The 25,743-nt window shown below is 44.6% G+C and overlaps 1 protein-coding gene across 1 annotated transcript in view; it reads left to right on the top strand.

The window, feature by feature from the left end:
* Positions 1-325: 325 nt before the first annotated feature.
* Positions 326-25,743, top strand: part of LOC310648265 (DDB1- and CUL4-associated factor 7) — a 156,659-nt gene continuing 131,241 nt past the window's right edge. Inside the window, exons 1-2 of the mRNA XM_083376016.1 lie at positions 326-610; positions 3,805-3,963. Coding sequence (XP_083232142.1) covers positions 473-610; positions 3,805-3,963 — 297 coding nt within the window. The 5' untranslated portion in view covers positions 326-472. The remainder of the gene's footprint in view (positions 611-3,804; positions 3,964-25,743) is intronic.

The following is a 25,743-nucleotide window of genomic DNA, read 5'->3' as shown; positions in this document are numbered from 1 at the left end:
CACCCCATGCACCCCTTTCTGACTCTAGTTGAAACTTTCTAGATAGCCTCCAACGCCTGGTATAAACCAAAATAACGCTCAGTGTAACCAGGAATTCATATTCCAAGCTTTTCAAATGTGGCTTTATCTATCTCTATGTCTTTTTTTTGAGAGTATACTTCATATGCTCAAATGTAATGAGAGGCGGGCTTTATCTAACAACGACAACTTTCCCCGCTAATAGATATTTTCATGAGAGCCAATATGTAAATCTTTTTTCCGGAGGTTCAGCGAGATGGACGTACCGCAAAACCAATGGGAAATCCAGAAGTTGCGGAAAGGCGTGGTCGAGGGCCAATGAGAAATCAGAATTTGAACAGAGAATGGAAGAGTTGGGTTAGCCATCGTCGTTTTGTGAGGTGAAGAAAGACTGTTGGGAGTGATTTCGGGAGGAGGTCGTGAGAGGCTGACAGAGTAAGCTTTCCCGTCCGCCATGTCGTTGCACGGGAAGCGTAAGGAGATCTATAAGTACGAGGCGCCATGGACCGTCTACGCCATGAATTGGAGTGTCAGGCCCGACAAGCGCTTTCGACTTGCTCTGGGCAGCTTCGTAGAAGAGTACAATAATAAGGTGAGCCAGTGGGCGGGAAGAAATCACTTGTAAGGCCTGCAAGGTGTTTTGCACTGCAGCTTTCGGCTTCGTTCAGTGCAGCCCAATCGGTCGTCTCCGCCGCCGCCGGCCAGTTAAAGAGCAGCGAGCGTCGAAAAGGGAGGGTGGGGATCGGAGCTCGCGAGAGGCCGAGCTGCCTTGAGATGTTTGGTCAGATTTGACCCTCGGAGCGTCTCTGCTTCTTTCAGAGGTTGGTTAGACTGCGGCGTGATAGGCAGGGGCCGTTGGGATTTTTAAATATTTTTTTTTGCGTAATGGAAAGAGGAAAAATTGTACCTGCTGTTCTAGGAAGTGGGAAAGGGAATAAAGTCGCTTTCAATCTTAATAGCCTGAGAAGTTGTATTATTAAATTTACTCATGGGAAACCCGTGGTAACTACACGATGTAAAGTTTGTTTGAGAGATGCCTACTGTATTTTCCTTCGGTATTATAGTTGATAAGGTAAGTCTTAAGAGCCCTGCTGAATTTAGTTCAGCACAGTGGCCACATGGATTCATTTGGAAAACACATATGCTTGAACTGGAGGGCTATAACCCCTTTCCTTAATTGTTTTCCTGCAAGGAGCATTTATTTATAATTTAAATTTACAAGGTCACTCAACTCGTGCCCTCTGTTTCAGGAAATAGTAAACAGTCATCAGTATTATAGCCTGAGTTAGTGTGATCCTCCATGGAACTATCCAATCTCCTTTTCCATGCTATCAAATTGGCTGCCATTACCACATCTGTGGCACTGAATTCTTTGATCTGTGTAACAACAAAGTACTTGCATCTGTTGGCCCTCAATCACACTGCATTTAATTTCAGTAGATAACACGCTAAAAGAAGAACTCCGTTTTGTTATTTATGCCAACATATTTCTGTTGTGTCTCCCCTTGACCTTCTTGTTCCAATTACCGTAATCCTTTCACATACAGGAGCTATTCCAGCCTCCCTAATCTTTTTAGTAGCCCTCTTTTGCATCTTTTCTAATTTTGTAATAACGTTTTTTAAAGTGTGTCTAAAAAAGTAGCCAAGGTGTGGTCTTACCATAGATTTATATAAAGGGAATGTCATACCAACAGTTCTATTTTGGGTTCTCCTAATGACTCTTAAGTTACAATTTAACATTTTTATAGCAGCTGCAAACTGGGTTGATATCTTCATTAAGCCATCTGCCCTGACTCCCAAGATACCTTTTCTTAATCGGTGAGGTGACTGGCCTATGTATGTATACGTGAATTTTTGGAATTCATTTGGAATTTTTGTGCCAATATACACCATATATTTACAGTGAACTGCATTTATCATTCTGAAGCCCATTCATCCAGATTGGAAGGTTGCTCTTGGAGCTCATCACAATTAATTTTTGATTTAAAAGTGTGCTGCAGCTGCCAAAAAAGCCAACAGAGTTCTAGACTGCATTAACGGATAGAATCAAGATCACGTGAAGTATTAATACCACTTTATAATGCCTTAGTAAGACCACACTTGGAATACTGCATCCAGTTTGGGTCGCCACAATGTAAAAAAAGATGTTGAGACTCTAGAATGAGTGCAGAGAAGAGCAACAAAGATGCTTAGGGAACTGAAGGCTAAAACATATAAAGAATGGTTGCTGGAATTGGGTATGTCTACATGTAGTTTAATGAAAAAAAGGACTAGGGGTGACATGATAGCAGTGTTCCAATATCTCAGGGGTTGCCACAAAGAAGAGGGAGTCAAGCTATTCTCCAAAGCACCTGAAGGCAGGACAAGAAACGGATGGAAACTAATCAAGGAGAGAAGCAACCTAGAACAGACATGTCAAACGATGTCACGTGATGTCGCGCAACGTATCGGGATTTTTGCCATTGCTGGCAATGGGGTGGGCACGGCTTCCGGATGACGCATCCGGCCCATGGGCCAGCAGTTTGACACCCCTGACCGAGAACTAAGGAGAATTTTCCTGACAGAACAATTAATCAGTGGTACAACTTGCCTCCAGAAGTTGTGAATGCTCCAACACTGGAGGTTTTTAAGAAGAGATTGGACAACCATTTGTCTGAAATGGTATAGGGTTTCCTGCCTGAGCAGGGTGTTGGACTAGAAGACCTCCAAGGTCTCTTCCAACTCTGTTATTTTCTTAGTTTGGTGTGTAATATTTTGATCTATTTAGCAAACATGGTCCGATCAGCCCTAATTCCAGATAGGTTTTATACAAATTAAAAGCAATCCTTACAGCAATCCCCGAGAGACCTCATTTTGCATGACTTGCAGTATGAGAATTGTTCATTTATTCATCTTCTCAGTTTCTTGATTTTTTTTTAAAGTTCCCTATCCATAACAGCATTTGTTTACCCAGGGCAGCTGAGTTTGCTTAGGAGCCTTTGCTGAAGGACTTTGTCAACTGGCTTTTTGAAAGTTCAAGTGTAGAATATCTGTTGGGTTACCCTTCTGTATGTCCTTTTTGACACCCTGAAAGAAGCTGGAAGGTTAGCGAGATGACTTCTTTTTGGTTCCTTTTCAGTAAGACTACTACTATGTATTGTTTTCTGAGGGGTCCTTGGTGCTCTCTGAGCTTGGTTGTTTTCTTGCAGACGGTTCATTACCCAAACTAGGTAACAACATAATCAGAGCATTGATGATGATACCTAGTTTGGGTAATGAAATGTCTGCAAGAAAACGAGCAAGCTCAGAGAACACCAAGGACCCCTCCTTTCAACCCTGAGTTACAACTATTCTCCTTTATTGGTATTATTTTCTGTTTAACAATTCTTTCAATTTTTCCCCTGGAACAAATTAACACGCCTATAACTTCCTTCATTGCCCCTCAATCTCCTTAGAAAAATTGGGGTTGCATTATTTTCCAGTCCTTTAGAACAAGTGGCAGTGTTTAAAAGATTTTTTTTTGTGTGAAAAGATGGCAATTTTATATTTAACTGCTTCAAGAGTTCTTGGGTAGGTACCATCTGGACTTTGGGATTTATTTAGCTTTACTTAATCAGTTTGGCTTGCAACCATTTTTCCTTACCTCTGTTTGTCTCAGTTTGTCTAGACATTGTCCTGAAAGCCTATTACACTTTGGGACTTCAGAACATGTAAGTGAAAGATGGACTGGAATATGAATGAATGTGTGTGTGTGTGTGTGTATACACACACATACACACACACAAACAGAGACATTTTTTCTCATAGGTTCAGCTTGTTGGGTTGGATGAAGAAAGCTCTGAATTCATTTGCAGAAATACCTTTGACCACCCTTATCCTACTACCAAGCTCATGTGGATACCAGATACTAAAGGGGTTTATCCAGACCTTTTGGCAACCAGTGGTGACTACCTGCGTGTGTGGAGAGTAAGTAGAGCATTTAGAATGTAATTCTATGCTTTGATTTGAAAAAAAAAACACAAAAAGCAGACCAGCTATTATGAATTTCAGAGAAGCATTACACTCAGCCTACCCAAGGAATGACTTTTGAAGCATGTAACTTGCCCTTTTTCATAGGTTTCTCAAAATATTCCCACAATGCATTGGAATATTGGTGAGACCACAGCAGTATCTTAAATATAGTACTGTATTCATCAGACTGATAATGATTCTGGAGACAGTTTTGTAAACAGTCATTTCAACTGTAAGTTATCAGTGAAAAGTGAAAAGAATGAACTCTTCACCACTTCACAAGAAATATGTTACAGAAAACCTGAGAAACTGTCTGCCCTGATGTAATGGTAGATATATTGGTTCTTAGTTGGAAATAGTTCAGTGCAGAAATGCTGGAACCCTGGGGGTTCAGTTCCTGCTACAGTATTGAATGTCAGACCTCTCCTTAACATAATTATCCTCATCTGCAATTGTGGATGAGAGGGCAGACCTGAATTGCATTATCAAAGTCTGGGTAGGAAAAGGGAGAGTTCATCTCTCAGGGATCTACCCTCCCCAGGTTTCTAGTTTGTCCCTGGATGGGGTGTGTGTCATCCCTGAAACTGCTAGCATCAAGAGATGCTACTCTAGATCAGGGGTGTCAAACTCGATCGCATCATGTGACGTATCGCGATGTTTTTTCCCTTTGCGCAGCTGGGGTGGGCATGGCCTGCATGTGATGCATCTGAGCCACGGGCCACCAGTTTGACACCCCTGCTCTAGATGAACAGATGTGAAGACTTTCACACTGGTTTGAAAGAGGGGTCAAAGAGGCCATCTATGTCAAAACTGAACAGCTCTCTCTTAACAGAGGGGGAGGGATACGACATCTATCTCCAGTCTACAACACAGTCCTTTCAACAGTTCCAAGAAGGCTCCACACCCATTTGCACTACTCAAGTGACCCTGATGACACAGATAAACCTCCAGGTGGCCTCAGTGACTCTAAAAGAATGCAAATGACCAGCTGTCTGCAAGGAGTATAAATCCTTCCATTCCACACCATCCAGTCAGCTGAAGAAGCTTCTTGGATGAGAAGTGAAACATCTTTAAAGAAAAAAAAGTCCAGTTGCCTCATGAAAAAGCACCTTTGGGATTTCATGCTGCAACCACCCCCACCCTTAGTGGGGAAGGACCTATTAGATTGGTCTACTCCAGACACTGAATGGATCCAGTGGGTTTTTAGAGGGCCCTTGGGCAAGGTTCCCAATGATCTGGTGAGCAGTTTAGCCGAGACCCTGGTTGCCTAGTGGAACAAAGGGATAACTAGGGTGCTTGACCAGATTGCACTGGGGTTGTCTGTCCCCAATCCACTGCAGCTCCTTGGTAGTAGCTCAGGGATATGGAGTAGCAGTGGAGATGCCTAGAGTATCACTGGAATAAAACCCATTTTGAATCTGGTTGGGCATTGGTAAGAGCTCCTGTACAAGCCTACACAGTAGCAATTGAAGCAGTAAAAAGGAACTATATTACCACTGTTATTGCATCTGCTGCATACCCACAGCTGCTCTTTTTAAATTAACTGGTTCCCTTTTAAGGAAAGATGGTCAGCTATAACAGAGGTCCCCAACCTTTTGGGCACCAGGGACCGGTGCCGTGGAGAAAGGTTTTTCTGCAGACCAGAGGGGTTGTGGTTTTGTGTACTACCTGCATCCTGTGGATGGGGCTTTGCTTGTTTGTGCGGCCTGGTTGCTGGCATGCTGTGGACCGGTGCCAGTCCATGGATGGGGTGTTGGGAATCCCTGACCTATAACATCTAAGGGGACAAAGTGGCAGATAAAACCACTCAGATTTTAATAGAATTGGAATCTAGTTGGACGGTGCTAATAGAGGTGATTGCAACTTTGTCCTGTGAATTTCTCGGATCAGTTTAAACCTTTGAGTCCTGCAAGGAAATGAATAGGGGTGGCTTTCTAATGTCAAGCTCTGTCACTTCTCAGTTGGATCCCTGCCCCTCATGCTTGATTGATGCCTCTCGTTAAGTGGCAGGAGACTAGAATTCAAGCATTAAGCAGTGCTTTGGGTGAAGGGATATTCTATTACCTCTGTAAGGAAATGGAGCCCCTCTTGCTCAAGAAGCCTTTGCTCAACCCAATTACCGTGTTTCCCTGAAAATAAGACCTACCCTGAAAATATGACCTAGCTTGATTTTGGGGGGTGGGCCTAATATAAGCCCTATCCCAAAAATAAGCCCTAATTTTGGGGTGAAGTGCACGCCTAAAAATCAAGCTAGGGTGGTGGGGAGGTGGAGCTACCCCACATGTCCCGCACCCGCTTCAGGAAAGGCCTCTGATAGTGAAATGAAGGCCAGGGGCGCCATGTGTGTCAATCCAGAGCTGCATTCTTAGCTGCAGAGGCATTTCCTGAAGGCCCCTGACAGCGAAATGGAGGCCGAGGACGACCAGCCGCAGAAGAACTGGGCCAGCTGGGTGCAGCTGTCGATGCCGCAGCCGTGAGGTGAGACCGTGGAAAAGACATTCTCCAAAATAAGACCTGGTGCCTCTTTTGGAGGCAAAAAAAAAGACACAGTGAAGGCCTTTTTGTTTCATTTATTGCAATAAGTGCGGAGAGAAGCTATCAAAGCTTGGTTTTCTCCAAAGTTCAAACCCAAAATATTCCCTCCTTTGTACAACCCTGTCCCGGCTGCCACATCCCTCCTTGTTCCCCATTGGCTGAGGTACTATGAGGTTACACTCTTAACTGCTTCCCACATATTTCCTGCTACCTTCCTTAAATATACTAAATCATATTCACATGTACCTTAATAATATAAAATATTAGGTATATTCAGTTATTTTGAGCGCTGATATTTTATGGCTCCTTAAAACAATAGGTTTTTTTCTTGTTTTTCAGTTCAGCTAATTTTCCCTGGCTAGCCATTTCCTCTTGCAGCAGGTTTTACAGCTTGTGTTCTTACTTTTCCATTCTGAAGACCCATATAATAATTTTATCTACATGTTTTATTTTTCATCCTCCCTTTATACTACCATTTCCTGGTTCCCATCCATTGTAGTTTCTTTGGCAAGCTTATTTTTCTACAGCATTGTTAGAGACCCCACACATCCACTTTACAGTCTGTTTCTGTTGCTCCCCTCTGGGAGGAGGCTTCAAAGTATTTCTAGCAGGACTACCCGATTCTGTAATAGCTTTTTTCCCAATGCCATCCATCTGGTAAACTTGCAAGATTCGTTTTTCTCACCATGCATATGTATACATAACCCGAACTAGAGTGTTGTTTTTCTGTGTCATATAATATATGTGGGTATATGCATAATTCTGTATTTTTGTCATATTTATGTAGTGTATATTGGAGGTGATGACCCTTTGAGAGCTGAATGGAATGAAATTTCATTTTAATGTATGCCGATTAGTGTACTGTCATGGTTCCGACAGACAGAGACAAATATAGCAGAACTCCGAGGCTTGCAAATTCCTTGAAGAACATGTTTATTAGTTACAAAGTATCGGCACGGTCAAAAGTGAAACCCAAGTCTGAATACACAAGTAACAATTGCCAAATACAAAGTTAAGTGTCCCACCCACAAAACTGCAAACAACTACGTTCCCCAATATGATTATTTGGCAGGCTTTTTATGCAACGCCCAGTCCCTAGTCTTGGGAGCAGCAGATGACCTTGGTTCCCACCGGACAGAAGATTATTTTGACTAACAAAGCACCTGGGCAACCCCCCTCCCTCAATTCTATGTGGCAACCTAGAATGAGAAGATTAAAAAAATGGCTGCAGCCATACTCATTGTAGACTTGACAGTCGGCCCCTTTCAAAAAGAAAGAGGCTTGTGAGGATATTTATCATAAAACTTTTTTATTAACCTATCTGCTTTCACATTGGTACATTTCACCCATGTAGCTTCTGACAGTGGATAGCCTTTCCACTGAATGAGGTATTGTAACTTCCCCTTGTACAACTTAGAATCAAGAATTCATTTTATTTCATAATGTGTCTCCCCCTCTACCACTACTGGACCTGGTGGCTTCTTTGGAATAGGTCTTAAAGAGGATTCAGACACAGGTTTCAACAGACTACAATGAAACACAGTGTCAGGACCCACCTCAATCCCACATCTTAAGAAAGCAGAACTCTTGGAAGCGATTTCTTCCAACAGGAACTTTTATTAAGAGTAGTTGATAGCAGGCATAATAGACAGAATCTGAGATTTCCCGTGCAGAGCGATAGATTAAAGTATCCCCAAACAAGAGCCCACCCCATAGTCCGCCCGCCCGCCCGATGTGGGACTGCCAATCCCCAGGTGTTAAGTCCATCATGGGAAAAGGGAAGATAACATCGGCCCCTCTCCAGCTCACGCAGCGATGGTCGGCGGCTTCTTCACACCTTCCTCTGAGAGCGTAGACATAAACCAGGCACTGAAGTTACGTTCCTTATTTCCTCCCTTGTTCTAGCTGACAGTTTAGGAAGATAGAGTTCAGAGAGAGAGATAACGCAGGAAGCAAATTGTTACGTTGCAGCTGTTGGGTAGAGGACACAGAGGCAATAAAGCAAAAGGTTACATTGTAGTGGGAAGAGGAAGCAAAGGCAATAACCCTGCAGGCACATCCCCCTCCCCTTTGGGAGTATGGCAGAACCCAGGGAAAGGTGAGATTTGATTTTGGATCAGAGGGGATAGAAGTAAAATAGGAATGGGTTCTGACACACAAGGTGGACTTTTCCCAACAGTCGTGGAAGTTTCAATTCCACTGTAACAGGGTTTATGTTTTTTGTGATGGGAAAAGGACCAAGGAACTTTGGCTCCAATTTTCTTCTGGGTAACTTTAACCTTAAATATTTTGTTGAAAGATAAACCAATTGCCCAACATAAAATGGTTTTTGAGGTGAGCGTTGTTTATCTGCCTGCTCCTTATAAACCTTGGTAGCCTTGGTCAATGCTTTCTTCAAATTCACCCAACCTCCCTGGAAACACGTCACCCATTGATCCAAAGTCTGGGAAGTAGGAGGCTCCTGGGGATACTCAGGCATAGGCACAAAATCTTGACCTGTTACTATTTTAAATGTGGTGAGTCCAGTGCTACTGTGCACAGTGTTGTTGTAGGCTACCTCCGCGAAAGGCAGGAGGTCAGCCCAATTAGTCTGCTGTTCCACCATTGTGTTAGCTTTTTCATCTGTTCCATTTGTACTTGATGAAAAGCCGACGAAAGCCCCTGAGTCAACCCGATCGGTTTAACAAACTTCCTCCAGAACCTTGCAGTAAACTGGACCCCCCCTGTCATAAATAATCCATTTTGGGGCTCCATGGAGCCGATATATGTGTTTCAAAAACATCTTGGTTAGCTTCTGGGCAGAGGGAAGTCCTGAGCAAGGGATGAAATGCGCTTGTTTGGAAAATAGATCAATTAAAGTCCATATTACGGTGTTTCCCTTGCTCTCAGGCAACTCCACTATAAAGTCCATACCTATTTCTTCCCAAGGCTGGGAAGGGTCAGCCACTTGTTGCATCAATCCTGGGGGCTTCCAAGGAGGTCTTTTCATTGCCGTGTAGGTAGCACAGCTCCTCACATAACTCTCAATGTCTCTCTTCATCCCTGGACACCAGAATAGCCTCTGCACTAAATGCAACATTTTCAGGAATCCAAAATGACCCGCCTGCTTTGCATCATGACTTTGCTGAAGGGCTTGGAGTCTGAGGCCATCTGAGAGGTATAACTTAGATCAGGGCTTTTCAACCTTTTCACCCATTGTACCACTTTTAGGATAAGGCAATATCCGAGTACCATCAGTCACCCAACAAGGTGTCAAAAACTTGACCAAAAAAAGCAAAAATGATAAAGTACAGGTAGTCCTTGATTTACAACAATTCGCTTAGTGACTGTTTGAAGTTACAACAGCACTGAAAAAGTGACTTATGACCATTTTTCACACTTATGACTGTTGCAGCATCCCCAGGATCATGTGATTTACATTCGGATGCTTGGCAACTGATTCATACTTATGACATTCACAGTGTCCCAGGGTCATGTGATGAATGCCTGGGCGGGCGTGGCCAGCTCATCACTCAGGTTGCGGGGTGCCTGTGGGGGGGAATCCGTGGGTCTCTGGTGGAGGGGGATGGGACTGCGGTGGGTGCCTTCCTTCCTTCCTTCCCTCCCTCCCTCTCATTGTCCCTCCCTCCCTCCCTTCCTTCCTTCCTTCCTTCCTTCCTTCCTTCCTTCCTTCCTTCCTTGTCCCTCCTTCCCTCCCTCCCTTCCATTGTCCCTCCTTCTCATTGTCCTTCCTCTGCTTGCTTCCTTCCTTCCTTTCCATTGTCCTGCGCTACACCGCCCAGACCCCAGCCTGGTTTTGGCAGGCAGCGGTGCATTCTCACCACACAGAGTGGCCGGTGAGGTGAACCGGCAACATCACGGCCCTGCCTGTGCATGCGCAGAGGAGAACGCATGCGCCTCAGTCTTTGCACGCACACAGGCAGGGCTAGGATGTTGCCGGTTCACCTCGCTGGCCGCTCTGTGTGGTGAGGAGAATGCGCCGCTGCCTGCCAAAACCAGGCTTCGTGTGTGCAGCTACAGCTGAGCTGCGCTCAGAAGCCGCCCGCACTCAGAAGCTGCTTGGCGCTCAGACGCTGCCCATGCTCGGTGCTCAGAAGCCGCGCTCTGGGCGCAGAAACGCAGCTCAGCTGTAGCTGCACATGCCGATCCTGGGCTCCTGCTCAGCTCGCTTGCAGAAAACATGCTGCTTGCTAAGTGAAGCCCCAGGATCAGCGGGCTATAGCTGATACAGCCGAAGCGCGGATCAGCTGTAGCCCGCTGATCCTGGGGCTTCACTTAGCAAGCATAATGTTTTCCGCAAACGAGCTGGGCAGGAGCTGTTCGCTTGCTAGTCCTTCCCCACAAAACACACCACTTGCTCACTCACCTTTCTTTGCTCGCTGTTCCTCCGAAAACAGGCTGCTCCGCTCGCTGTTCCTCAGAAAATAGGCCGGTCTGCCCCTTTTATACCTTTTCTTCTCTCTGCCCTCCTCCTTTTCTCTTCCGGGTGCACCGGAAGCTCCAATTAGTATGTCGCCACAGATCCTGGGGATTCTGGCAAGCTTTGCAGCTCCAGCTGATCTCCAGGTCTGTGTGGCTCCGTTTTAACTGTTTCCCTCCCCCACTCCAATTAGCTAGGGCTTGAGGACCACAAGCCAGGTGCTCGTGTACCACTGGTGGTATGCATACCACCGGTTGAAAAGCCCTGCGCTAAGGTATATGTTCGTAAATTCAGGCGAGTTGCTGGTCGGCTAGGGCAGTGGCAGGAATGATCGTTGATCAACTACTTCAAGCAGGGGCTCGACCGTGACCTATTCCAAGCCTGCATCATTCGGGGCTTTCCTAACCAATTGTGTGAGTGGTACAGCATGGCAGTGATGCTGGACATTGAATTAGATCACCCCAGGAAGCCAGGCACAGCCAAACCCAAGACACCACACGCCCAGAAGCGCCTTTTTGGCCGACGTTCCCAAGCCACCATGACCACCAGCACCCCCCAGGTACCAGTTAGAGCTCCAATCAAATGCTACCAATGCGGCCAAATGTGTCACAGTGCTGTGGAGTGACCAGCACCCAGTCCCCAGGCCAGAAGCACACAGGCTGCCACTGCTAAGCCACAAAAAGCCCCCAGAGGAGGAAGAGAGAAAAACTGGGCACGGCAGGACCCAGCTTTTGGACACCCCCGTCCTGGCGAGCCTGAGGCAAGAGTCCAGCCACAGCCATTACAGATGCTGGCGCCCTATGACAGTGATGAGGAAGGTGAGGAGGATCCGGTGGTAAGTCAACCCATCCCACTTTTTGCCATCCCCACCAAGATAATAGTACCCAAAACTGGGGCCCAAATGGACTTAAATGTGTTGCACCAGGTGCCTAATCAATCTACCCACAGTGCTCAAGCTGGGGATTCGGGCAAGGCTGTTACCCCTAGCCATGAGATTTGAACAAGCTGACCGGTCCCTTATGGGCGGTGAACCTGCCATGCACCTGACAGAACCAGTGCGGTTGGAAATGGGCCAGGATTGGGAAATCATTTGGGTTTATATATATATACACAGGTGAACCTGTGGCTCAAGAAGTAAAAACACTGCCTAACGTGCAAGCAGCCCAGGTTCGAATCTCAGAAGGGTATGACTGACTGATGAAGACTAATGAGTCCGAAATGCATATCAGCCTCCCTAAATTCTTTGTTAGTAATTTACACAAATATATGAACTGTCCGGTGTGACTACAACCTGTTCGATGGCCTTTGAGATAAGGCTGAAAACAGGAAATAAAGATTTGCCCCATGTTTGGGGCCTAGCAAGGTAATCTAAGAGTTAACATATCACTCACACACACACACACACACACACACACACACACACACACACACACACACACATATATATATATATATATATATATATATATATATATATATATATATATACACATACATATATGCGTATATATATATGCATATATACATATATGTATATATATGTATATATATGTGTATGTATGTGTATATCTATCTATCTATCTATCTATCTATCTATCTATCTATCTATCTATCTATATAAATTTGTTCTCATCAGTCAGCCATACCCTTCTGAGATTCGAACCTGGGCTGATTGCACATTAGGCAATTGTTTTAACCCCTAGGGCCTAGCAAGGTAATTTAAATACTTAACAAACATTTAACACATATCTCCCTTGCTTCTCAGCTAACAAAGAGAGAGAGAGAGAGAGCCTGTGGCCTAGGGGTTAAAACAATTGCCTAATGTGCAATCAGCCCAGGTTCGAATCTCAAGGGTATGGCTGACTGATGAGAACAAATAAGTTTGAAATGCGTATCAGTCTCCCTTTAATTCTTTGTTAGCAATCCAAAATAATTTACACAAATATGAGCTGTCACTACTGTGACCACTGGCTGTGGATGGCCTTGCGTTAGGCTGAAACAGGAAATAAGATTTGTCCCGTGTTTGGGGCCTAGCAAGGTAATCTAAATACTTAAACATTTAATACATATCTCCCTTGCTTCTCAGCTAACACAGAGAGAGAGAGCCTGTGGCCTAGGGGTTAAAACAATTGCCTAATGTGCAATCAGCCCAGGTTCGAATCTCAGAAGGGTATGGCTGACTGATGAGAACAAATAAGTTTGAAATGCAATACAAAAGGGAACACGGCAAGGTTGCCCCTTATCTCCACTGCTGTTCATATTGACACTAGAAGTCCTAACGAGAATAATTAGAAATGAACCACAGATAAAAGGATTACCGTATATACTTGAGTATAAGCCGAATTTTTCAGCCCACTTTTTGGGCTGAAAAAATCCACTTCGGCTTATACTCCAGTGAACAAAAAAAAATTTACCGAGGACTTGCGCGCGGCCGAGGCTTCGGTGCTTCCCTCCAGAGGAAGAAGGCGCTGGATGCGGCTGGCTCCGTGGGGAAGGGGGAGCGGCGGCCGGGGCGACGGAAAAGCCGCAAAAACGGTAGGAGAGATGCTGACTGGCGGCGGCCTCGGAGGAGGCGGAGGGGGAGGAGGGAGGGAAGGGTGACCGGGCGGGGGAGGGGGGGGTGAGCCAGAAGGAAAAGGGAAACTCATCCCGCAGAGCGGTTGCGAAAAGAGGGAGGAGATAAGCCAGCCCGGTACCTGGATCCGCTTCCTGTGTCTCCTCCGCTCTGCCATGATGTCCCCGTTTTGGTCTCCTGGTGACGTGGGGCTGAGCCGGAAAAGGGGGAGGGGGAGACCGAGGGAGGGAGGAAGGAAGAGAGAGAGAGAGACGAGCCAGTGTCAGCCAGCGGGCTCACGAGGGGCAGCAACCTCGCGAGAGGCCGCGCGCAAGCCATTAGGAGCCCTTGGGGAGGCAGGGCGGGAGCGCAGTCCGGCCGCTGGGCTTCCTTTCCCTCTTGTCCGCATCGCTGCAAGGAATTGCGTTGTTTGGGGACGGCGACGCTCGCCCATTCACACGCTGTCCAAACGCTGGTCATTTGCTGCGGGGCTCCCGCTTGGAAGGGAAGGGAAGGGAAGATTTGTGAGGGGAAGATGCCCTATCGGGGTGGACATAAGGATCCTCCTCCTGAAAAATGTTACCCCAAGTATTCAAGCCAGTCTGTCCCAATAACCTGGGAAGCCTTTCCAAATCCCAGGCTGGTTGTAGTCAGGGTGACCTTCGCGCATCTGGAAGGCACCGAGAGAGCATTTTTTGTTGAATTGGAGCCATGGGCTAGTCGTGGTTAAGGCACTTGTAGGCGAAGCAAATCACAAAAGCCCCCAAATCCTTCTAAATGCAGCCCACGGGCGAGCTTCCCAAGTTGTTTTAATTTAGTTTGCACGTGGCAATAGAAATAAGCTTTTTTCCTCCTCAGCGGATCGGTGCGGTGAAGAGGCTGGGCTTCCTTCGGGGGGCCTTTCATTCCTGTACAAGGGGGAAGGGGAACTCTCTGCTTTTGTGTGTGCGTGTGTGTGTGTGGCCCATCTAACGATCTGTCCCAAAACGATGTACTCTCTGTGCAGAATGATTTCCAGAACTTGGGGCAGGAACTCAGCAGAATGGGCTGTAGGCTCACTTTTTCAGAGGTCTTACCAGTGTATAAGGAGCAAAATGGAAAAGGCCAGCGTATAGCAGAATTTAATATGTGGCTAAAGGAGTGGTATAAAGGAGAAGGCTTTGGTTATATTGGTCATGATGTCTGTAGCTGGTCCAATGAAAAAATGTACAAAAGAGATGGTCTGCATCCATCCAAGGAAGGGACTGAGTTACTTGGCAATAAATTCACAGCTTTTCTGAAGGAATATTTAAACTAAACAACGGGGACAGTGAGTTAATTGATACAGAACATCACTGTCCCCGGCAATCTAAGAAAATAGGGGAACTCAGGCACCACACAAGATATGTAGCAAGTAAACACAGGGTCAGTCATAAAGGACTCAAATGTCTATACACCAATGCACAGAGTATGAACAGTAAGCAGGGTGAACTAGAAATTCAGGTAAAGGAGGGCGGATATGATATTGTTGCCATTACGGAAACATGGGACGAAACCCACAAATGGAACACACAGCTAAAGGGATTTAAATTATTTAAAAGAAACAGACTAAACAAAAGAGGAGGTAGAGTTGCTCTCTCTATAAGAAATAACTTTATCTCTACAGAAATAGAGCACAACAATGATGAAAACTGTAAACTTGAATGTACAGTATTTGGGTCAATATAAAATGGGAAAAAATGACATTGCCATAGGTGTATACTATAGGCCGCCCAACCAAGCAGAGGAAATAGATGAACTTTTTGCTAGTCAGTTAACTAAGGTATGTAGGAAGCGCATCACAATAGTAATGGGAGACTTTAATTACCCTGATATCAACTGGGAGACAAATTCTGCACCAAGTGGAAGATCTAACAGATTCCTGACAAACCTAGCAGACAACTTTCTCTCCCAAAAAGTAGAGAAGGGAACTAGGGGATTAGCCATATTGGATTTAATTCTCACTAACAGAGATGAAATGATAGAAAGTGTCGAAGCCACAGGAACCTTGGGGGGAAGTGATCATGCAATATTGGAATTCAACATTATGGAAGCACAAGCAATAGAATACAGCCAAACTAGAGTCTTGGATTTTAAAAGTGCTAATTTCAATAAGCTTAGAGAAACCTTGGGAATAATTCCATGAATGAGAATCCTAAAGGGGAAAACAACTCAAGAAGCTTGGGAAATTTTGAAAAGAGAGATAATAAAGGCCCAGTCTAGCACAATAGTCAATCGCACATAAAAAGGTTATATAATGCTCTTATAGAGATTGATTCAGAATTGGAGTTAGTTAAAGATTGTATGATAAAATGGGCTCAGAATATTCAAGAGCCCATAATGATGGATACTTGGGAAAAAATTTGGGTTAGAAATGTAAAATTTACACAAGCACAAAACCTAAGAGAGAATTTTTATAAGATGTTTTATAGATGGCATTTAGATCCTAAAAAGTTAGCATGTATGTATCCAAATCAACCACCTAAGTGTTGGAGATGTGGTAGTGAAGAGGCAACTTATTATTATATATGGTGGACATGTAAAAATGTTAAAGCCTTTTGGATAAAAATATGGTGGATTTTTCAGAAAGTTTTTAAGAAAAAAAATAAGATTTACTCCGCAGCTATTCTTATTGGGGATTATTTTGTATTGTACTGTTATAGAAACTAAATTAATGTTACACTTAATAACGGCAGCCAGACTGTTGGTGGCGCAACATTGGAAGAAAGAAGATTTACCTACAATAGAACAATGGATACTTAAAGTAATGGACGTAGCTGAAATGGCAAAAGTTTCAGCATATTTGAAAGAACAGTCACAAGAAAAATATATTTTGGAATGGAAAAGATGGATTGATTATATTCAAAACAAATATGGGACTAAAAAGTTTCAAATAGCATATGAATAATTTTTAACAATTATAGAAGTGTTATTATAATTACTTTAGTTTTGTTATAAGGGAGTTAAAGGGTGGAAGGTTTGTTAACGTTGTAATAGATATTTAGCATATGTTTGCATAAGATTGCTATATGTAATACCCTGTATTCCGCTTTGGGAAGTCCGGGGGGGGGGAGGGAAGGGCGAGGGTTGATGGGGGGGGGGTTATTATTAAAATTTTGTAAAACTTTTCAATAATAAAAAAAGAACGCCAGCAAGGACTGTGATGTGGATGCTATTGTACATCTTGGCACTAACGATCTGTCCCAAAAAGATGTACTCTCTGTGCAGAATGATTTCCAGAGCTTGGGGCAGGAACTAAGCAGGATAGGCTGTAGGCTTACTTTTTCAGAGGTTTTACCAGTGTATAAGGAGCAAAATGGAAAAGGCCAGTGTATAGCAGAATTCAATATGTGGCTAAAGGAGTGGTGTAAAGGGGAAGGCTTTGGTTATATTAGTTACGATGTCTGTAGCTGGTCCAATGAAAAAATGTACAAAAGAGATGGTTTGCATCTATCCAAGAAAGGGACTGAGTTACTTGGCAATAAATTCACAGATTTTCTGGAGGAATATTTAAACTAAACAACAGGGACAGTGAGTTAATTGATACAGAACATCCCTGTTCCTGGCAATCTAAAATAGTGGAATGGCCTTTTTGCTTCAGACGATGGATCTTGGCCAACAGGGCCTGGGATTTGTCTTCAAACCGACCTCTCAGTTGCTCCATGAATAGGTTAGCATTCTGCAGCTCAGGAGCCCCTTCATCATGGAGGTTGGTCACCAAGTCAGCCGGTTGGTCACCCAGTGAGCTGCTTCCCCCTCCAAATTGGCTGGCACAGCATTCACCATCTGAGCATTATCCCGGTAGGCATAAGCGTAGCGATCTAGATGAGCCCACACTTGATTCAGTAAGAAGGATAACTTCTCGGGGTCTCCATCAAAAGTGGGCTTGATGGGAGGCAGCTCAAATTGTGGCGGGTCTGCCTGCTCTTGCTGTTGAGCTGCTTGTTGGTCCTGGGGATGTGGCCGAACCACCCTCCAGACTTCCCTTGGCAGGGCTTCTGGACTAGCAGCCTGAGGCCACGGCAGCGGGCTTGGTTGGGATACAGGGCTTGACATCACAGCTGGCTGGGGAAGAGGTGAGGCAGCACAGGCTCCCACAGTTGGCCTGGGACTTTGGCAAGGGGGGGAAGAGATGGGTAGCCCTTGGCATTCCCCCCCCCCCCGCGGCACTCACCCTGGGCGACAGGAACCGTCTTTTACCTCCAATCTGCTGAACTTGTTCAGCTGCTTGACTGAGGGGCAGTGGACTGCAGACTGGAACTTCCAGTCTCTGGAGTCACCCCCTCCAATTGATCCCTTGCCCTTCTGGTATGCCTTGGACGAAAACCCCTGGGACAGCAGCAACAGGAGTTCCTCTTCAGCGGAACAGGTGTGCTCCTACACTGAGGGGCAGCTTCAGCTTGATAGAGGTGCACTAGGATCGTAGTTCCAGTGGTACCAGCTTCCCAGGTTGGATCAACCAGGACTTTGGCAAAGCCCCTGCCAGTGACGCCTCCTTGGTGGCTGGAGTGGCTGCTTGTGCTCCGACAGCCAGAGTTCCGTTGCAGCCAGCAATGGCTCCATTCTTTTCCTCCATCATCAAATCTTTGCCGAGTCTTTAACACTGTTGTGATTCAGGGTCAGCCTGTGGGTTCGGCAGTTGGGTCGGACGACTCAGAGGAGGAGGGGGGTGTTGAAGACCTTGCTGAGGGGGTTGAAGATCTTGCTGATGAGAGCCCTCAGCCAGGCCCCTCCCACTTGGTCACCACGGAGACCCAGCTGTGTGAGCCTGACAGCGTGGATGAAGATGACCCACAGCTGGCCCTGTTCAAGGACACCCGATGCAGGAGGCAGTCAATTAGGAGTAAACAGAGGAAGGCAATGGGGCTCTTCGGAAGGAGGCAGAGAGAAGCCACGCCCTGAACTCTATATAAGGGGAATGTGTGGGAGGGCTGGTTTGCTGAAGGCAACCGCTTGGATAGTTCCTGTTTCTTAAAGCTCCTGTTTCTTGGTTCGTGTCTTGTTTGTTTTTGTAGCTATAAATTTGGCAGGCGTAATTCCAGCCTCTTGCCGTTTGTAAAGGGGTTGTCCCTGCCTTTTCTGCAGGGCCGGTAGCAGGCTGGTACAGAACAAACACTCTCCCAAAGGATGGGTAGGCAGTCAGGGCCCAGCACCCCGAAAGAAAACGAAAGTTTTAAGACACTTTGTTTAATGTCATGGTTCTGACAAGAGACAAATAAAGCAGAACTCCAAGGCTTGCAAATTCCTCAAATAACATGTTTATTAGTTAAAAAGTATTGGAACGGTCAAAAGTGAAACCAAGTCTGAATACACAAGTAACAATTGCCCAATACACAGTTAAATGTCCCACCCACAAAACTATACAAACAACTACGTTCCCCAATATGATTATTTGGCAGGCTTTTTATGCAACGTCCAGTCCCTAGTCTTGGGAGCAGCAGATGATCTTGATTCCCACGGGACAGAAGATTATTTTGACTAACAAAGCACATGGGCAACCCCCCTCCCTCAATTCTATGTGGCAACCTAGAATGAGATGAAAAATGGCTGCAGCCATGCTCATTGTAGAGTTGACATGTACATTCAGAGTGACAATAAATCCTATCCTATCCTATCCTATCCTATCCTATCCTATCCTATCCTATCCCACAGCAGATTCAATTTTAAATTTTTCTTTCAATATCAAATTTTGAAGACCTTTCGTTTTGATCCTATCAACATCTTGGCTTTGGGCTAAACAGGTAATGCAGTAGAACTGCTGCTCTAGTCCATTGAGGCTGTTAAGCTCTGGATGGGGAGGAACAGACTCAAGAGTGGCTTTGATTTTTGTGGACCAAACAATTCCAGTGAAATAACCATCTTTGGCTGTGAATGGAGTTGTACTTCCATGTTTAGAGATGGTTTGCATTTGGGGATCCTGGATTCACAGCTTCTACTCAGTCAGCACTATGGGCAGAGCTTTTGTACAGTTACATTTTGGGCACTAATTGTACCAATTTCTGGATCAGGTAGCCTTCCTCATAGTCTCTCATACCTTAGTTACCTCATGCTTGGATTATCATAATATGGTATACAGGACTGCGCATCTGGAAGCTACATCCGGTACAAAATATCGCAGCCTGGGTAGTTGGGCGTGTCATTTAATGGGTTAAATTTTTTGTAATTTTTTCAGTGAGGGGTTCTAAAAATATGTGTTTTTACACCAAGAATTCAAATCTGCTGTTACTTTTGCAATTGTACAACATTTACCTTGGTAAATCCATGTCTGATCATATACCCCATAAAAGTCTCTTGTAACCCAAATACTGTTAACATTATCTTCTCAAAATTACACCTTGTGCTACAAAAATTAAAAGTTTTTTTCTGCATGAATCTTATCTAGCTAAGCAAAAAATAATCCATGCAATCATAAACTAACATCAGAAAGCAATTATCTGAGTTACAAAAATGTTTAAACAAGTTTTTATCATGTCTTGTTTTGATTCGTTCTTTGACATCAGCCACCGACTTGCTTCTTGGCCTCATATAACCCTCATGTTTCTCATGTGTATAACTCTCTGCTTACTGCCTCTGTGACCTGTTACACACATCTCTCTATTGATTGGACATGACAGGGCCCCTGTGGTACTTGCATTGGTTTGTCAATTAACTTCTTTATTTCCACTGTAGTCAGTTTGCACGTCAATGGTGGCTCATAATACACCTTCAGACCAGTCAATCAGCTCCAGCAGAGTGGATGCTCTGGCGTTGATTAAAGGCGTTTTTCTTGCACGTAAAGAAAAATCTCCCAGTGCGTCATCGTCTGCACTGCTCAAATCAATGATCTTTTGCATACCAGCTCTCCTCTCTTAAATGTCATCTGAACACAAAAGTGTCTGGATTATCATTTCACTGAAAGTGTACCATGCTGAGCGCTGAATGGTTGGCAAAACAGCATCTACTACAGCCTTCTTTTGCAGTCTGACTTACTGCAGCTGGAACAACACATGACGCAGGCCTTCAATCCAGGAATGTTTTACTTTGATGTTGAACCAGCAAAGTTAGTACACACCAACAATGTATTCCACTATCATTCTTACGTTTTGGAGAGTTTTGCCTTTAAAGCCATGTTTTGAAACCCATATTCAACAAAACCTTGATGGTGGAGCAGTGGGCTAATGCCTCCTTAAGTAACACCAGCTGCCTGCAATTAGTGCAGGTTCACATCCCACCAGGCTCAAGGTTGACTCAGCCTTCCATCCTTCCGAGGTAGGTAAAATGAGGACCCAGATTGTTGGGGGCAATAAGCTGACTTTGTAATAATGCCGCTTGGGGGGCCCCCGAAAGCCCTAATAAGCAGGCATATACATAGAATGAAGGCTATTGCTAAGCACATTGATTTGTGCTTTAAATTGTAAGCCGCCCTGAGTCTTCGGAGAAGGGCGGGATATAAATGGGATAAAAAAAAACCTATTTGCAGTTGTCAATCAGTGTGAATGGCTTACGGGACCAATTTCCAGAAGAGCCAGATCTGTGGGAAGTTCTGTCGTTAGTGCCTGTGTGATCATATATCCATATGTTTGATCAGTAGAGAGATTCTTTACACTGTTGCTCAGTGAAATGAGAGGCTCACCAATTGAAAATGATGAATGAAGGATCAGTGTCAAGTTCTGTTGCAGTGTCTAGCATGTTGCCAAGTTTACCTGCCCATTTGTTGTTAGACAAGGTCTTCCCATCCAATTTTGTGATTAAGTGTTGTAGAGGTAACTCATTCGTGTGGAGTGCACACACCAACCAGATCAACTTCCGGTCAAGCTTGATCTTTACCCAGTGCATGGCACCTCCTTCACAGCCAGTTTTAACGTTTGTAGAATCTCCTCCAATGGCCTTCAAGCTTTTGTCAATGCCTTTCTTCTATCAGACCCCGTCCGACGAGTCACCAAAAGATTGAAACCGGAACGGGAGCTGGTTCTTCTAGCCGTGTTTATTTTCCGCATAAACAGTTGCTCAAAGACAAATGAAGTCAGCGTTGACTTCACAGCACAGTCAACGCTGTTAAATATCCGGCAGAGCCGACTCCCACCACCACACCCTTAATCACACCACCACGCCCCCACCCTACTTAAACACTGCCTCCCAAGATTCCCTCCTTTTGGCTCCCATCCCACCACCAATGCAGCCGGTAAGTTACCCCCCAGCCTAAACCTCCCTCCTTTCCCCCAGAACTCTGCCTAGGCTCCTTTGTCCCCTCACCGCCCCAGACCGCCGCAATCTGCGCTCTAAACCCCTCCCCGGCCCACCGGTCGTCTCCGTCACCCTCTGGCCCACCCAGGCACCCATTCTTGTCCTGCAGCTCGGGCGCTGGGCAGCCATCGCGCAGTCCATCGCACAGCCCCATCCCGGCCTGTAAACAGCTTCTGGGAGCCGGCTGGCTGGTTCGCGGCCTCCCCAGCTGACAGGCGGCCCGCCGCTGCGCCGTTCTTGCAATTGTCCCATTCCCCGGCCCGTCGGAGTGGTGTGGGCGTGGCCAGCCGTTACCGGAGCCCGGCAGCATGGCGAGGAGCCGAGGAAGCCGGCGAACGGCCCTGCGGCCTGGTACGTTGTTCCGGGCGGTCACAGGGATGCTGGGAAGGGCCGTATGCTGGGCCGGCCCTCCGGGAGACGACGGGCGCCGGCAGGAGGCTTCGGGCAGCCGGGGAGGGCCGTACGCCGACCCGGCCCTCTGGGAGACGATGGGCGCCGGCGGGAGGCTTCGGGGCCTGTCGGGGTGCTCGGCAGGAGCCTGGCGGTCTGGTGAGTCTCCCCGCGGCCCGACATCTTCTTCCTGAAATACACCAGATTATCCTCAATCACTTGAGTAGGTTTTCCTGTTTTTGAGCCTTTCTCTGGAGTGAAATGATAAAGATATCTTCCACCCAGCTCACTGCACACAGAATAATGTTCTTTGATGGTACTGGGAAATTTCTGGTCTGAATTGTTTGCTTTCAGCATAACGTTAGTTGCATCTATATGGCTGTCGAAGAAGATGCATTCTATTTCGCCCTTCTTACAGAGCTCATCAAATTCTTGATCTAGGGACTTCATAATTTTTTCCTGGGCTCTCTTGAGTTTATTCTGTTCAACTACAAGTCTTTTGTCTTCTTCCGTGATCAAGCCAGCATCTATGAAGGCAGCAGTAGCACGTAGACCAACACTGTATCTTATGCTCTGCATAGCGACATTTGTTATTTCTAATCTATTGTATTCTGTCTTTTCTTTTGAAGTAGAGGGCACGTGTTTGGTCTAAGGCCTCTTCATAACTTCCATCACATTCTTCATCATCATCATCATTCGTCTGTCCTTTATTTTCATCATAAGAGATAATTACTTCCTTTGTCAGTATCAAAATGTCTGGAATACTTCTCTGCTTATATTTAGTGAACCTTTGTCTCTCATTGTCTTGCTGCTTTTGCCTAGTCGTTGCTGCTCAGGCACATCTGCCATACCAATCTGGTGCAATCTAAAAGAACCAATCTTGTCTCTCTGACCTTTAACGAAAGCAAGTTCCTTCAATGGTAACTTCATCTCCTTAGGGTAGGTACAGTTAATGTGAGCTTTTTTGCAGCCAGCAGGACAGCTGAATTTGGCACACAGAACAATTTGATACTTGTAGTTGAGGATGTCAAACAGTTCGTCAAGTTTCACAGTGAAAGTCTCTTTGACATCTAGCTTTCCTCTACCAAGAGATATGTTTTTGGCTTGATCCCAGCTCTCTTGGATCTTGTTCAAGATTGTCACTTGTGAATATACAACGGGGGTTACAAAAGAACTGTTTGCTCATTCCCACTTTTCAAGCACTTTTGGATATATGTCTCTTGCAAGACTGGCTGCTGGGTAGTTTGTAGCATCATCACTACTTTGTTCTCTTAACAGTAGGCCATATCTGAGAAAGTCTCACAGTGTTGGGAGTTCAGATGGCAACAAGTCTCTGCCAGTTCCAATTAGGTTGCTCATATGAGTGAATATTCCCAGTCTTGTTCTTTTTTTAGAAGCCAGTACAGATCAGTTATCACACTCACGTGAAACAAGGCCAGCAGTATTAACACTCTCAGACAAAATAACGTTTAACAAAAAGAGAAAGACAACTGAACCTGTGAAATGAAACAAAATGTTAAAAAGTTATATTTATGTAGTTATTTACCAAACACATTTAAATTATATTAAAGTAACTAAAATATCTTTACAATCCCCAAGGCATGTCACAACTTTTGAGCACCCCTAATGTTTGGAAATTGAAAGTTGAAAAATTTGACACGCCCTACTGGGCAGTGTTGGATATATCCCAATATACTTGGGTGACTCCACTTTTTCAGAAGCTGCATTGGTTGCCAGTTGGTTTCCAAAAGGGGTTTAAGGATCTTTAAAGTCCTATGGTGGCTTTTGATAAGGTTATCTGAGGGATCGCCTTTTCCAATATTCATTTGTCCATGCAATCAGGTAGAATAGTCAACCTCCTCCAAGTCCTATGTGACACATTATCATCTGTCAAAACCTTGGAAATAGGCATTTTTATTTCTACTCCATACTTTGTAATTCCCTCCCTGGACCTTCCCTCCTCGGTTTCAGAAGAGCATTCAAGACCTGGTTGTTCCATCTGACACTGGAGGAGGGCACATTGTGGGTGAAAGTTAGAATCTGGCAGGCCCATGACTTTAGATATTTTTGGTTTATTTTGGCATTGTCAAATTTGTTTGTAATATAGGTGGGTTCATTTATTGGTTTTTATTTTATGCTGATTTTGTTAACCACCCAGTGTATTTGAGAATGCGTAGCATAAAGTGAATAAATAAAATACTTGTAACCCTGTCCCTTTCATCTCAATAAATTGTGTTCAGGCAGATTCTGTAAGAGTCTTGGAAGAATTACTATCACTTGCATCAGCTGCCAAGTATTTGACAGGAATAAGAGAAATATGTTGAAGTTCAGTTTTTTGATGCAAATAAACTCAATTAATATATTACTGTAATTGAAATAAATTGCATTTCATTGTCAGAAATTGAACTTTCCTAGCTAGGGTTCAGTTTCACTGCTGTTTTGCATTTACATGAAGATAAAATGAAAACAATGTTTTCAAGGCAAGAATCTAGCAGTGTGTTTCCCTGTAGCTATAGTCCTACAATCAGTATATACGGCTTAGTACATTTTTAGTAGCTACACTGATCCTTTTGCATACTGATCTTCTTTCTGTAACTTCCTGCTATAAACATCTCTGTATGTTTAAAAAAATTAGATGGCTCTTGGTATCATAGAAATGCTAAAATATTTTTTAACATTGCAAATTTATTGAAATATTTATTTGTCCTGTGCAACCATTAAATTTGTGAAGGTGGAAATACTATTTGGATTCACACATCATGTTAAAGCATGATGAAGTCTTGTTTGGTTTTGCCATTACATCTTACATGAATGCACCCATTGTGGTTTTTAAACCATTATTTATGGTTTCGTGGGGTGATTGCACTTAGGCAGTTGTGGTTTATTCAGTAAACTAAATAAACCATAGCTCAGGGCAATACCTGAATTTCATCACTGTCTGATTCAGATATTCTAACATTTAAGTTAGGTTTTTTATTCACCATTTTGCCCTAGTCCAAAAATGGATTAGAAAAAAATAAAAATAAAGTGATCATTCTTGTCAGCAAGCTAATCAGAGGCAACTGTAGTAGCTAATAGGTGCCTTTCCTGGACAACTTGAGCACTGAACTTCCCATCAGAAGTAATGACCACAATTGGGATTGGCAACTTGGTTGTTAAGGTCACTAAGTGAAATCATGATTGTGCTGTAGGACGAAAACACCCCCCCCCCAAAAGCCCCGTTTATAACAAAGGTCTTTTAAGACATAGAAAAGCCAAAGAAAATTGCACAAACAGTAAAAGGTAAAAAGTAACACTATCTTGGGGGTGGGTGTTTCTCCACTCTAAGCTGTCAGATAAATAGCCTCTGGCAGACTTGCACAGACTTTAGCTTAAAGAAAAAGTAACAGTGTTGCAATCAGAGGTCTGAGTGGCTCTAGCTGTTGCAAAAGCAAAAAATAATGAATGCAGCCTGTTAATTTACAGAAATAGCTTTCCAGAGGCTCTAGCCGGGCTAGAGATAAAGGGATAAAATTAATTGCATCTGTTTAACCAGCTTAAGTCAGGGAAGCCGACACGTTACGCCTGTTACTAGCCTTTACAAAACATGCTAGCT

Source organism: Vipera ursinii, assembly GCF_947247035.1.
Source record: "Vipera ursinii genome assembly, chromosome: W".
Lineage (NCBI taxonomy): Eukaryota > Metazoa > Chordata > Lepidosauria > Squamata > Viperidae > Vipera > Vipera ursinii.
This window is presented reverse-complemented; position numbering and strand designations above follow the sequence as displayed.